The following is a 14,991-nucleotide window of genomic DNA, read 5'->3' as shown; positions in this document are numbered from 1 at the left end:
TCTCTGGTGTGAGCTGGTCCTCACCGGGCCTTTATACTCTGTCAGCGGTGGGTGTGGCATGGCGTTACCCCCTTTGACTCTCTTTACCAATTTTTCCAAGCTATTGAGCCACCTCCCATGAGTCCTTTCCCTCATAAAATGTTTTACTCTGGCTTCTTGCTAAGTCAGGACTCATCACCAATCGCGCTGGTTGGTTAAGGCAGAGCTTCAAGGTGATTGTCCCATTATCTTGCCAACAATGGCACTTCTTCGTAGGATGTTGAGTTGGAGTGACAACTGTGCCCTTGTCTCCAGAGTTGGGGACACTTCTGTGCCTTTTTCTCCTAGATGAGGAAAAGCCTGTGGCTCATCCACCTCATACTCAGTAAAGACTATATGAGAAAGACGAGACTCTTTGGTAGGGAGTCCTGGAAGCTGAGATCAGAGAGGACTTAAGGGGCCATCCAGTTCAATTTCCCTTTGCCCAATAGAGACGATTCTACTCTCTTCATTGGGCTCCATTTCTGCTGTTATTTGATGTTCACAGAACATCTAGAAAACTAACATCTTTGGAGCCCCTACTCTGTAGGAAGATTGTGCCCTGAGCTGATACACATTATGACATTGTTAGAATGGCCCCTGCTCACTGAGAGCCCACTGTGCTAAGCACCTTATATGCATCATCTCCTTCAGTCTTCACAAAATGCTGCAGGGTTTGCAGATGAGGACACCTAGCCTCCAAGAGGTTGTCCATGGTCACAGAGCTCTTGCCTGGTGGAGCCAGCATTCAAATCCCGATCTCTCTGATTCCAGTGGCCACACTCTCTCCATCATCTTCTTCCAATCGTCTCACTCCTGGGATGCAGTGGGGCACAAATATCTTAGGTTCCATGAGGCTTGAGCTCTGTGAGACAATATCCCCTTCCTGAATTAGAACAGGTCGAGAGCGCAAAGCCTATTCTCTATCAAAGAACCAAAAGTTATTTCTATCCTATTTGCGTATGCTAACTTTTCTTTCATTTCTTGAAGTTGTATTGAAACACAGTTTATGTATGGGGTTATGATCATTTCTGCTGTACGACAACACATGTACACACATCCATTCTCTTTCAGATCCTTTTCCCACATAGATTATCAACAGAACATTAGGTAGAGTTCTCTGGCTAGACAAAAAAGTCCTCAGTGGCCAATCATCCCCTACACCTCGGCGCATTTTTATTCTCATGGAGGGACATCTATTAAGTGAGAAAATAGTAATACCCACTAAAAGTTTGCCAAAGGGAAAGCCTAGTTGTTGTTTTTTGTTTGTTTGTTTGTGTTTTTTTTCGTCTTTTTGCTATTTCTTTGGGCCGCTCCCACGGCATATGGAGGTCCCCAGGCTAGGGGTCAAATCGGAGCTATAGCCCCCGGCCTATGCCAGAGCCACAGCAACACAGGGTCCGAGCCGAGTCTGCAACCTACACCACAGCTCACAGCCACGCCGGATCTGTTAACCCACTGAACAAGGGCAGGGACTGAACCCGCAACTTCATGGTTTCCTAGTCAGATTCGTTAACCACTGCGCCACGACGGGAACTCCCCTAGTTGTTTTGATATCAAAACCCCTGAGCCCAGTTTTCCAAATGACGAGACCCTGAAGAGCCACCACATGGTCACTTGCTTAATGGCACCTTGGGACCAACAATACCTTTTGGCAAACAGATGTTCTGACCTCATGCTCTTCCAGATGAAGAGATGAACCATGAGGATTTTATGTGTGACCTATCAGTGCTCAAAATGTGAAAAAGACTCCTTAAAGTCGTTCCTTTTGGAAGCTACATGCTAATTCCTCCTGTGCAGCCATTACCCAGATCACTCCTTCTCCCAACGCGCCCTCGCAGCCCTGGACACTTTCATTTGGATACCCTCATCAAAAGCACATCGTCATCTCCTGAGGGTGTGCTTATTTTTGGAACCACCCATGTATCATTTGAAACCAAGCCCAGTGAGTGGAATAAACAGTCATACTGAGTAGCATCTTTCATGGATCAGAAACGCATTGTGACTGTAAAATTACAGTGGATGTTTTCCTGGGTGATTCTGAAAGCCATTCCCAAGGCAGAATTTCAATTCCGCTTTCATAAGAGGCAGCAGCCTTGGAGCCAGTGTGTGATCTCCCAGGGCGTAGGTTTCAAAGGTGCTACATCAAAGCCACATCATGATGAACAACCTCCGTTTCTCCCTCCTGAATCTCTACCTTTAGAGCCATGTGGAATGGGTGTGTGGGCTTAAAAATACGACTGCATTGACGGATGCACTCCTGGATGAAATCAGAGAACATGAAGCAAAGAGCTGAATTCTCCAGCGTTTCTCTGTCTTTCTCCCCTTCTTCTACACCTCAAGCTTCATGAGAGAAAAATCTAAACTATGGCACTTTTTTTTTTTTTTTGCGTTTTAGGGCCAGACTCGCAGCCTATGGAGTTTCCCAGGCTAGGGGTCAAAGTGGAGCTACAGCTACCAGCCTACACCACAGCCACAGCAACACCCAATCCAAGCCATGTCTGCGACCTACACCACCGTTCAGGGCAACATTGGATCCTTAACCTACTGAGCAGGGCCACAGATCGAACCTGCCACCTCACGGATGCTAGACAGATTCATTTCTACTGAGCCACGAAGGGAGCTCAGACAATGGCACTTTTTAAAGACGAGGGAAGAAATAGTGGGTTGTAGACTGGTAAATATGTCCGTGGGGATCCCTCTAACCATGACTATACCTTCATCTCAGTTAGCGTGGGATAATCCAGAAGGTAGTATCCTTGTGTCTTCAGAAGCAGAGGGCAGAGTTTAAACAATACAGCCCTCCCCGCATCTAGAGTAGAAGTAACCTAAGGATGGTTGCATGGCTACCGGGTCATGAATGATGGCGGAGAGGACTTGAGCCTGTTGAGAAAAGAGCAGCATTTCCATTAGAGTCCCCCACATTCTGGAAGGCGATTACCTTTTACTTATTCCACTTATTGTGTACTGTGGATTCTTACTTTTACATAAGGGATGACATTGTCTCCAGTCGGTGACTGTCCAATAAACCTGATGAGCAAATCAACTACTAACAAACAGGATGGTTTTACACCTGCTTATGTAATTGCGGCAGACGCTGTGGTAAGGCTTCTGGGCTCTTCATATGAGCAAATTGCAGGTGAGGTTTAAGAATGCTGTTTATTATAGAAGCCAAAGCTATGTCCATGGAAAAGATCACACACAAACTCTTAGCCATGGAGTAGAGTCAGGGCAGATCTGCTGAGGCCATCCTCCCTCTGGCAGGACTTGAAAGGCCTCCTCCCTCCTCCTTCCCCAAACCTTCTTCCCTGATGGGCACCTGAAATTCTCAGCACGAGGAACATAAAATGTATTCTGTGGGAAATGCAAAGTCACATATGGGACCATTTATCAATTAATTGTATTTTAATGTGTACGAATAACAAGGAGAGGAGTTCCCATCGTGGCTGAGCAGGTTACAAACCTGGCTAGTAACCATGAGGACGCAGGTTCCATCCCTGGCCTCACTCAGTGAGTTAAGGATCCAATGTTGCCCTGAATGGTGGTGTAGGTCACACATGTGGCTCAGATCCCACGTTGCTGTTGCATAGGCCAGTGGCTACAGCTCTGATTTGACCCCTAACCTGGGAACCTCTCTATGCCGCAGGTGCAACCCTTAAAAGAGCAAGAACAGAAGAAGAAGAAAAAAGTAAGGAGCGGTCGGAAGTGACATTGCTGGGCGCGCACAGACCAGGGGGACTGACTTACACCAGAGAGGTGAAGAGTCACCCACTGGGGAATTAGAAAATCAGAAGCATTGTTCAGCACCAACACCAACCCACATGCCAAGGAGCCAGCCCCAAAGAGAGGGACTGTTTGTAAGAATAGGATATGAGGCTTCCACAGGCTGTTCCGTCAAGGCAACTGTTGCCAATGTTCTAATGGCTCAGCCTCACCTCACTGAGGGGAGGATCATGCGGGAACGAAGCCCCCAGGCTTGGCTCTGAGAAGATGCTCACACAGGGTTTCCCTCGAGGGACAAGCAGCAGAGGACCCGGAGAATGAGCAAGCTCAGGAGTAAAACGGGCTGAGCTAAGACAGGTGCAGACCCCTCAAAATGCAATCCAGGGCCCATTCCCCCAAACCTCCCCAGAGTCACCAGTGTTTCTCTTACACTCAGTTCTGGAGTCTCGATAGGAAGAGAGTCCTGGTGGGGGTCCTAAGGGACAAACCCAGTCAGAAAAATGCAAAGTTCTTCAAAGACTATATGTATTCTTCGCAATAAGTATGTATTTATTTGATAATATATTAAAATGAAATATTAAGTATCCATATAGACATATAGACATACTTACATAATATTTCACTTTGCTACACACTTGAAAATAACACAACATGGTAAATTAACCACACTTCAAATAAATAAGTAAATAAGTTCTTCTGTCTGTTTTTAACTCTATCCAGTCTAGAATGGAATAGTCAAGAAGAAAAAGAGGAGTTCCTGTTACGGCGCAGCAGAAACAAATCCAGCTAGGAACCACGAAGTTGTGGGTTTGATCCCTGGCCTCGTTCAGTGGGTTAAGGATCTGGTGTTGCCATGAACTGTGCTGTCAGTCACAGATGCAGTTCAGATCCTGCATGGCTGCGGCTGTGGCGTAAGCTGGCAGTTGTAGCTCTGATTTGACCCCTAACCTGGGAACCGCCAAATGCCCCAGGTGTGGCCCTAAAAAGCAAAAAAAGAAGAAGAAGAAGAAGAAGAAGAAGACGAAGAAGAAGAAGTAAAAGAAACTGTTGAGGACAATATAACCCGATGGTCTTCTGGGTGAACTAGATTCAGAGACCACTCCAGAAACAAATGAAAACTGGGAGTTCCCATAGTGGCTCAGTGGAAATGGAATCTGACGAGCATCCATAAGGATGCACATCCAATCCCTGGCCTCGTTCAGTGGGGTAAGGATCCGGCACTGCCATGGGCTGTGGTGTAGGTCGCAGACATGGCTCGGGTCTGGTGGACAGCTACAGTTCCGGTTCGACCCCTAGCCTGGGAACCTCCATACGCCATGGGGGTGGCCCTAAAAAAAAGACCAAAAAGAAAAAACGAAAACCTGTTTCTGTGATGGCCATGCACCTCAAATGGAGGGGCAGATGCTCAAACATTTGTCATGGGTCACAGAGGATAGAGCAAAGTCAGCTTCATGTTGACCATGAATGTGCTGTCTTGAACAGTTGCCTTAAGTTCACTATCCAGTTGGGGATTTGAGACAGATGTGAAAGAGCCATGAAATATGACTCCTTCCCCCAGGGTCCCACAGACCCTCCTCACGGTCACAGGGACCTCCCCATTGCTATACCCAGTGGATTTGTCTGAATCCTCATCTTCCTTGCCCTGGATGCTGTTGACCATGCCCTCATCAAAACCCTGACTTCTTTTGACTCTGGTGCCACTTCCGCTGCACCTCCGCTTCCCTCCCCACCTGCTTCTAACCAAATGCCATCTTTACCCTCGGAGACCCAGCTAAACTAAAGCAGAAATACGTGCCAGGGACATTGGAGAGCTCCATGCCTGCTCTCTCATCCCTATCAGGGGTTCCCAAGGTTCTTTCCTTCCCTAAGAGCTTCTCCTCGACAGTCCAAACAACTCCCAGAGCTCTGACTATGATCATCTTTATTTAGCTGATTCTCTGACATCTCTCCCAAATCTAGTCATTCTTTTCTAGCTCTCTCTCCACTGGAGACCCACTGATTTCATTTTCGAAGCCTCCAAAACATCACTCATATGGACTATACTAGGTATTCGACCAGTACTAGTTTCCGTCCTTCTCTTTCCATTGTTCCTCTGCCTCCAATCAGCCTCCATAACCCAGGCTGTGCCTCGGAAATCCACCCCTCCCTTGCCCCACCCACTCCCCCACCTCCACCCATCTCAGTCCTGGTTGTCTCTCACCAGCCTCCTGATCGATCTTCCTCTTTCCCACCCAATCCTAACAACTTCTGGGACCCATCACAATCCAGCCTATGCAGCCACCCTATAGTCATATGCCAGTCTTTCTTATAAGAAAATCTTACAGGTAACCATTGAAAGCACAGCCACATATGGTCCTCCCTAACTGCCTTGCAATTTCATCTTCCACTATTTCATATATCCTCTGCTCCAGGCTAGGAATTGGTCTCTCAGCCTCCTAAACACACCTCAGCTTCCCTCATCTCTTTACCAAAGCTCATGCTCAAGAAAACTTTCCCTCTTCCTTCTCAGACCTGCCCGTACTCATCTGTCTAAACATATCCCATCAAACTGTATTCAGAATTATGCTAATATCATACTGTAATAGCTAATTGAAGTTGCAACTATGGGAAGTATATAAAGTTTTAATAACCTTCAAATGAATCCTTATTAGTGTTACTGTTTTTTTATTTATTATAAAGTGTTCCATGGTTACACTAGGCTTTAATTAGGTAAAAGTTCCATCTCTCTTAAAGGGTCTGTAGTCAACAACCCAGGCAGACAAAATTTGTATGAACAGAATCTTTGGGTTTTCAAAGCTTTGACCCAGTGCTACCTCTTTCTTGGACTCTCTTCTTAACATTCTCTCATACCTCAGATATACATCATTTTTCATTTATGTCTTTCTTGAGTCACGTTGATGCCTATCTGTGTGAGGTTTGTCTCTTTGTCTTATCTACTCTAGACTGTGTATATGCTGTGGGCCAGGACTAGGATTCACTTTTTTGTGTGTTCTCAGCACCCTGCACAATCCTGGCACACACAGTAGATGGTTGATTGCAGTTATGTCGGTCAGCATCAAATTGAATGAATCACAGAGTAGGAGGCCAATAGAATTGAAATAGTTGATAATTCAGAAATAAGGCAAGTGGGGTGGAGTAGGATTAACATTTTGGCAGGGGGAACACTTAATGAACATTGGCCTTTCTTGGAATTGTAGGAAATGAAATAATAAAGAGGTTTTGGAAGAACATTGTAGATATGAGCAAAGACCTAGAGGAAAGAATAAATGAAGAGAGGGAGGGAAAGAGATGTGCCTGTCTGCGTGAAGAGTCCACAGATTACAAAGTTTTGGGTGTAACAGGTGGCTAACAAAATGGACCAGTTTGGCAAAGATAACTTTTCATCCAATTAAAGGTGATGTGATGGTTCGATACCAAGTAAAGTGGTCCCATGTGTGAAGATCTGGAACTTGAGCTGAGCCGGGAGCAAGATTTGAGAGTCATCAGCATAGAGGTGCTAGTTCTCCATGAACAGGAATAAAGAAGGAGAAAAACAGAGAGTCACGGACTGAGGCATTTCCTTTACTTGAGATAGAACAAGAAGACAGGCTGATCAGAAGACAGAGAATGGGTAGGTGGAGCTGTAACAAGAGGACCCAGTGTGCAGGGTGATGGAAATCATTGAAGGTACATTTTGAGGGAAGGGTAGGGATCTATAGCGGCAATGCAGGTGCAGCCAAGAGGGGAGATCGTAGCTCCTCTTTGAGCAGTTTCTACAGGAGCTGGTCTTCACAATTATGCGTGCCAACTGGAGACTGGCACTTGCCATCTGCCTCTAGAAGGCTTAAATCAGGAGCTGGTGCAGCTGCTGACCTTCAACACCCCCTGAAAGAGTTTAAGGTGGAGATCAGGAGTGAGGCACTCTGTGCGCTGGGAAAACTGGCAGGACAGGTCTTTAGATAGTTAGATATTTTCAGGAGAAGATTTTATGAGCCCAAGTCTTGCACCTCCTCTTGTCTAGAAAAGCACTAAAATCCTTCCTGGTGACATCTGCTCCTCACGACTAGCAGTGACCTTCACAGGATTAGCACCAACATTCTGTACGTCCTGTATATTGCAGGTACCTGCCCCCCTTCACCAAAATTGCACATAAGCTGACCTTCCCCCCACCTCTTTGGAGTGCTTTCTCAGAGCTAGCCCTAATGTTGCCTCCCAGGCTAGAGTCCTCATGTTGCCCCAAATAAAACTCACAACTCTCCTGTTGACCTCCCCCCACCTCCGCCTTTTTTAAGTCAACAGGAGAACTGGAAGCAGAGGATTCCAGAGTGATGGGAGTGAGAGTAGGAACGCGTTATGAGGGTTGGGAAGGATTCTCAAAGGATTGCAGCCAAGTTAGGCAAAGGCATGAGTTTTAACGGCCAGGTTTTCTGCATGGTCTCCCTGAGTGGAAGCCTCCCCAGAGGACAGTCCTCTCCCTTCCTCAGTATTTATCCCTATAGAACATAATGGCTGGGCCAGTCATTGAACCCATTTCATCCTCTCAATGAAGGGGTGTGTTGATGAAAGAGCCATGACAAGTCCTACTTTACAACGCACGAATATGAATGAGAAACGCATTTACTATGCCAGAGAAATAAAGTTTATTGAGAAGGAAATGAAGTCGCCTCCTTGCATTCCAGAGAACACCAAAGAAGCTAGGAAAGCAGGAAACCTTATTACCCATACAGGAAATGCCCTCAAGTAAAACCTGGAGCTCAGATTACAGGGAGCTGGGCATCTTCAGAGACTCAACCTTCAGCAGGAGGGAGTATTTTAAACACCAGAAGTTGATGATGTGTGTCTTGGCTCATGGGTCTGGAGAGCATGTCCATGCGTAGAAATAGCACAGCTGGCTAGACGAGGTTTATAAACGGTAATGGAGCTCCAGCAAAGGCAGGACCTGGGGACCTTGCCTGTGCTTGATCTAGGCGTTGTGGTCGTCTTCAAAGAGGATGCCAGTTTAATGATTAACAGCAACGCTTTTGAGAGCAGGACACATAGGAGTTGGCACTAGCATTGGTGGTGGCGCAGGGGTTGCTGGGAAGCCTAGGGGGAACACAGAGGTTTAGAATGGGTTGGGAGAGGAGGGTCTTCATGAGATACACATCTCAATTCTCAGTGGCTGGAGTTGGTTGGAATCAAATGCCAAATCCCTCTCTCTGTCCCCAAAGGCCACATGCAGAGGTGGGAAATGGTTATCTCAGGCTCTGGAGATCTCACAGAACACAATCTGCCTTACCCCACAGTTGCTATTGTAACTATCTCTCTACCAACCCCCTCCACTGTTAGCTCCCTGAAGCAGGGGAGGAATGTCTTTGACCTTTGACCTTTCGCATGTGCTTAGCTGTCAGAATAGACCCTCTATTAGGATGTGTTGATGGATGAATTGAAAAGTACGGCCAAAAAGACAAAAAAGAAAAAAAGAAAAAAAAGAAAAGTATGGCCAATGTGCAGGCCCACAACGTCTTGTGGTCCCACCCACATTTTCCCAGAATTCCCTCTCCGTATACTCACTTGCAGTCCTCGCTCTCCAGCAGCCCCCGGTACGTGTTGATCTCACACTCCAGCCGGGCCCGCACGTCCAGCAGCACCTGGTACTCCTGGTTCTGACGCTCCAGGTCAGCCCGGATCTCCGCCAGCTGAGCCTCCACGTTGCCGATCAGGCCCTGCACCTGGGCCAGCTGCGAGCTGTAGCGGGCCTCCGTCTCCGTCAGCGTGTTCTCCAGAGAGTCCCTCTGCGGCGGCAAGGGGGCCGGGGTCACACGCCTGCTCCCCCAAGGGCTTCTGCACGCGGTCCCAGGAGGCCACGAGCTCCACGAGCTTGAGCACAGCCCAAGGGCCTCCCGGGGACCCTGACCCCCCCCTCCCCAGCTCCCTTCCTCCCCAGGAGCCTCCCCCACACCCACCAGGTTGTGCTGGGCCTGCAGCTCCACCTCCAGGGCGTTGACCGTGCGTCTCAGCTCGATGATCTCCGCCTGGTAGGACTGCAGCTGCTCCGAGCTGGACACCACCTGCTTGTTCAGCTCCTCGGTCTGAAAGGCCAGAGGGCAGGAGACGGGATCAGACCCTGCCTGCGGGGCCCCGAGGGAGGCGCCCTGGGGCCCGAGTGGCCAGGGCCCGGGATGCCCACCTGCCTGGCGAACCATTCCTCCACGTCCCTGCGGTTGGTCTCCACGAGGGCCTCGTACTGGCTCCTGGTCTCGTTGAGCACGCTGTTCAGGTCGACGGTGGGAGCGGCGTCCACCTCGATGTTGAGGCGGTCCCCGAGCTGGCTCCGCAGGGAGTTGACTTCCTGATGGAGGAAGGAGAAGGAATCAACCCATAGAAATGAATTTGCTATCTTCCTGCTGTAGGAAAGTGAGCATGATCCTGCCCAAAATGTACCAAAAGGAACATCCCACTCCCTCCCAAAGAGTGACACGAATATTGTGCAGGAATAAACCCAAAGAGGGATCACATCCATTCCTTTCCCCCAAAACCAAAGCAAGCTCACTTGCCCTGTAAGACTCTCCAAACTTCCCACGCCCTTCCCATCATGTCCCTCAGATACCGCCTCCCCAGCCACACTCAGGCAGACCCCGCTCTGCCACCTGTGACTTTGCTCAGTCTCTTCCTCAGGCTGGAACCCCCACGTACCAAAATCCTCCTCCTTCCTCTGACCTGCCTCGGAAAAGGGTCTCAGTCTCCCTTCAAGCAAACTGGAGTGTTCCCAGAATATGAGGCTCAAATGTGTACATATAAGTACTCTTTACATATAATGAATGCTTCTGTAATGAAAGATCTAATTGGGCAAGTTTTGTTTGCTTTTTTTTTAGGCCCTCACCCTTGGCATATGGAAGTTCCCAGGCTAGGGGTCCAATCGGAGCTGCATCTGCCGGCCTACACCACAGCCATAGCAACATAGGATCGGAGCCTCATCTATGACCTACAGCACAGCTCACAGCAACCCAGGATCCTTAATCCGTGAGCAAGGCCAGGGATCCAGCCCGCATCCTCATGGACACTAGTGGGGTTTGTTACCACTGAGCCATGACGAGAACTCCCCACTTGTGCGAGTTTAACCATTCAAAGACAAAACTTTCCACTCTACAGGCCTCTCCTAGAGGACATGCAGCAAAAAGTGTGCTTTTACAATGTGACGTAGTGAGTCATCGCTAAATGCCTCAGCTTGAGACAGTGCAGTAAGAATGGACCCGGAGTTTGAAACTTCCCTGCGGTCCAGCCTTCTCCCTGACCACGCAAGCTGCCCCACAGGCCCACGGTCATCCTCGTGACAGGTGGGACGCCCTCCCACTCAATGGCTCTTTCTAATTCCTTTCCAGCATTGCACACGTTCCCCTCGTCTTTGACAGTAAAAGATATGTGAGCATCATCAGAACCCCTCTCCACGATGTTCGCGGGGCAGGGAGAGGAGGGAATGTCACAGTCAAACCAGAATGTCAAAGTCATGGGACGAGGGCTTTGTACAACATTGTCCCCTCCAGGAACCAAGATGAGACCCAGTAAGGCAGAAACGGGACCAGACTTTCAGATGGAAACACAGGAGCGCACCAGGAAAAAGGGAAGCTGTTATTGCCTCCTTTTCAGAGTACCTAACTCGAAACGCTATTAGGTAATTATATGAGTATGTCCTCTAGAGGGGTCCACGACAGTGAGGCAGGAAGGACAGAGGGATAGCAGCTGTTTTATATTTATATCTCCTAGAGGATGTATTTCCCTCTACCTGTCCGACGCCCTGTGTTTTCACGGGGTCCTCACCCCAGACTAGACACGACACTGGGCACCCTGGAAAGAGAAGGACACATTCTTTCTTTTCCTCCATCTCTGCCATCAAATCTGGGACAGATCAGGGACCAGCAGAGGGGAGCTCCACGAACAGACGTCCTCAACCAGCATCTCAAGCACCGTCTGACCCTCGCAGCTCGTCTCTCCCCGAGATACGGAGGCGGAAACCCCATTCCCTGAGCTGAGCTTTGGTTCTTCCAGGCAGGGTCCCGGCCCAGGGAGCCTGATGGCAAATTGCCTTCTGCCCACCCCGATGTGGAAGGCTCAGCTCTGAAGCCCCTTTCTTTCTCTGTGTCTCACCTCCTCATGGTTCTTCTTGAGGCAGAGCAGCTCCTCCCTCAGGGACTCCACCTGGGTCTCCAGGTCAGCCTTGCAGAGGGTCAGCTCGTCCAAGATCCTACGCAGGCTGTTGATGTCTGACTCCACCAGCTGCCGCGAGGAACGCTCCACCTCATACCTGCTCACACAGATCAGGGCGGAAGGCTGAGTCGGGAAGGAAGCCCACCTCCCTGCCCTATGTCTTGGGTGGGCGGGATCGGCCGGGCTCTTGGCACTGACACAGTTTTCTGTCCCTTCATTTGCATGTTTCTCTGGAGCTCTGCATGCTGCAGAGGCCACAGACTCACTCTGAAGCCAAAAGGTGCCCACCGGGGCTCATGAGATGAATTCTGTCCCTCTCCTCTCGATTTTGTTGGTTCATATGCCACCAAGTCAATCTACTTCCCCAAGAACAGTTCATTTCAATCTCTGAATTTAGGGAGTTAGGAAGGCCTTCCAGTGCTGCTTGATTCATGAATTGCTGAATAAAAGTCTACCAGATAAATCATTCTTTTTTTAAAAAAGGAAGGCCTTCCAGAAAGAGCAACATAGACTGGAGATCAAACAGTACAGGCGTGCGCATCTCTGAAACTGGTTTTACAGAACCAGCCTTGAGAAGAGAACTAAAGAGGGAGGAAAGGCTTTTCTCTTCCCTTTCAGGCAACATTAAGCAAGAAAGAGCCACAAGGGCCTTGGAGGTCACCCGGCCCAAAGTCTCAACATACTTGGTTCTGAAGTCATCGGCGGCCAGCTTGGCATTGTCGACCTGCACCACCAGCCTGGTGTTCTCAGACTTGGCACTCAGAATCTGAAAATAAGATTCTACAGTGAGGGCCACTTGAACTTGAGCAAGTCCTCTTGTTCCAAGAGAGCCTGCGACTGCTGTGCCCCATCACAGCCCACCCCCTCACCTTCTGCTGGAGCTCCTCGATGGTCCGGAAGTAGGACTGGTAGTTGGGACACACCAGGGGCTCCTGCTGCTGAGACCGCTCCTGGATCTGCCTCTCCAGCTCTGCGTTGTCCCGCTCCAGCTGGCGCACCTTCTCCAGGTAGCTGGCCAGCCGGTCGTTCAGAAACTGCATGGTCTCCTTCTCGTTGCCATTGAAGGCGCCCTCGCAGAACCAGTTGCCGCTGCTCACAGTGGCGGGGATGTTGCGGGCCCCGGGTAGGGTGATACCCTGGCAGCTGGAGGGCACACAGGGCCTGGAGGAGCAGCTAGAGCGGCAGCTCAGGTTGGGCAGGCAGCGGCTGTAATGCATGGCGCTGGGAGAGGTGATGGAAGAGCAGGTGAACTGATGGAGGTGGAGGTGGAGGTGGGTAAGGTTTGAGTCTCTCCTTCCTCCGTGGTCCTTTTATACCCTTAATGGTGGGTGGGGGCTTGGCATTCAGCATTGTTTCCTTTCCTAATGCTTCGGATAATTTTTTTCTCCAAAACATGCTAGTTAGATGTCACCAAAGAGTCCCCTGCCAACTCATAAAATTATTCCATTTGGCTTATGTCACTCCAGGCTCCACCAGGGTGCGGGTTGCTGGTGATATCAGAGTTTCATCAGATGGCTTCAAAGGAGGCAGAATCATCACAGCCCCAAGTGGCACTCCTCATTACTCAGTCGGGAGGCCGGTCAAGGTCTGGGTGTTTAGGAATGGAGAACTCCTCACCCGGGAGGTTCTTCCTGGAAATAGAGTTCGGAGTAGACAGTCATCTAGAGACTTCTTGTCTCTCCACTCTACCCACGTTTCGCTGTCCAGTTCAACCCGTCCTTGTTGCAGAAACTCATCTCGTATTAACTATAAGGATCCTGGCCTAACTCAGTGAGAGGACACGAAGGGTGAAGGGGGAGATGGGGGGAGTTTGGGTTTGGTAGATGCAAACGACTCCTTTCAGAAAGGATAAGCAATGAGGTCCTGCTGTCCAGCCCAGGGAACTCTATCCAATCTCTTGGGATAGAACGTGATAGAAGATGGTACGAAAAAAAGAATGTGTTTATATGAATGACTGGGTCTCTATGCTGTAGAGCAGAAATGGGCACAGCACTGTAAAGCAACTCTAATTTTTTTAAAGTGAATAAGAAGAACATTGGGGCTTAAGGAATCTGTCATTACCTGGAGAAAGTGAAAATAATTGAAGGTTCATGGTTGGAAAATGAAACTGGATGGATAGATGGATGGATGGATGGATGGATGGATGAGAATAGCCCTGAAGCAGAGATCAGCACACTCCAGCCGCCAGTTCAGCCTGCTGCCAGTTTTTGTAAATCAAGTTTTATTGGGACACAGCCGGCCTATTCATTTGAGTATTGTCTATGGTTGCCTTTGGGGCAGAACTGAGTAGTCACAGCAAATACCATATGACCTGCAAAGTCTAAAATATTTTCTACCTGACCCTTTACCTGTCCTGAAACAATAAACTCCCTCAAGGTGAGAAAGAGAAGAAATATCTAGAGGGAAAGGAAAGGAAAAGGAAAACCAGAATCCGACACTCAGAGCTATCTTTGTATCCCTAGTAACCTCATCTCAGAGTCTCTGGAAGTTTCTCCTGCATTATGCTTAGATTTACTCCTCTTCCTAGAGGTGTGACTCTGCCAGCCTGAGATGCTCCCAAACAAGTCCCAGAGCCCATGAGAATGCAACTCGACTCTATAGTTCCTAAGAAGTGGACACCATCCCTTAGGAGGGCCCACCTCTCCCTCTTCTCTGGGATCAGATCTCCTTGGACCCTTCCAAACCCTAGGGAGTCTCCCTTCTTGCTCAATCATGAATCTTAACAAAGCAGCCTACCTCACGTCACTTTCTGTCTCTCGCCGCCCTAGCTGTGCTTTGTTCCATACAGAAAGAAAAAAAAAATCACGGCTCAGAAAGTCCCAGAAGATTTTTTGTGGAACGCAATATAAAGCACTTTAAAAGGATGTGTCCAGATTTCAAAAGCACTGTAGGGGGAGCAGAAAAGCACCTGTGTGACACAGAATGGCCTGGGTTCACATCCTTCCTGACAGCATGAGCTGGGAGAAGTGGGTTCCCTTTTCTGACTCTTGTTTGCCTTCTCTCTTAAACTGGCGTAATTATCGTGCTGCCAACTTCATAGTTTTACTGTAAACTTAAGTGAGACATGGTATGCGAATATGGGGTGGG

The 14,991-nt window shown here is 48.8% G+C and overlaps 1 protein-coding gene across 1 annotated transcript; it reads right to left on the bottom strand.

Moving 5' to 3' along the window:
* On the bottom strand, positions 8,337-13,196 carry KRT34 (keratin 34). The gene is made up of 7 exons (XM_003131430.5): positions 12,774-13,196; positions 12,588-12,670; positions 11,845-12,001; positions 9,890-10,051; positions 9,666-9,791; positions 9,274-9,494; positions 8,337-8,805 (listed from the first exon to the last, which is right to left on the bottom strand). The coding sequence occupies exons 1-7, from the start codon at positions 13,119-13,121 to the stop codon at positions 8,727-8,729; spliced, it is 1,176 nt and encodes a 391-aa protein (XP_003131478.3). The 5' UTR covers positions 13,122-13,196; the 3' UTR covers positions 8,337-8,726.

This window comes from Sus scrofa, chromosome 12, assembly GCF_000003025.6.
Source record: "Sus scrofa isolate TJ Tabasco breed Duroc chromosome 12, Sscrofa11.1, whole genome shotgun sequence".
Classification (NCBI taxonomy): Eukaryota; Metazoa; Chordata; class Mammalia; order Artiodactyla; family Suidae; genus Sus; species Sus scrofa.
The sequence above is the reverse complement of the archived record's forward strand: the minus strand, read 5'-3'. Positions and strand labels throughout refer to the sequence as shown.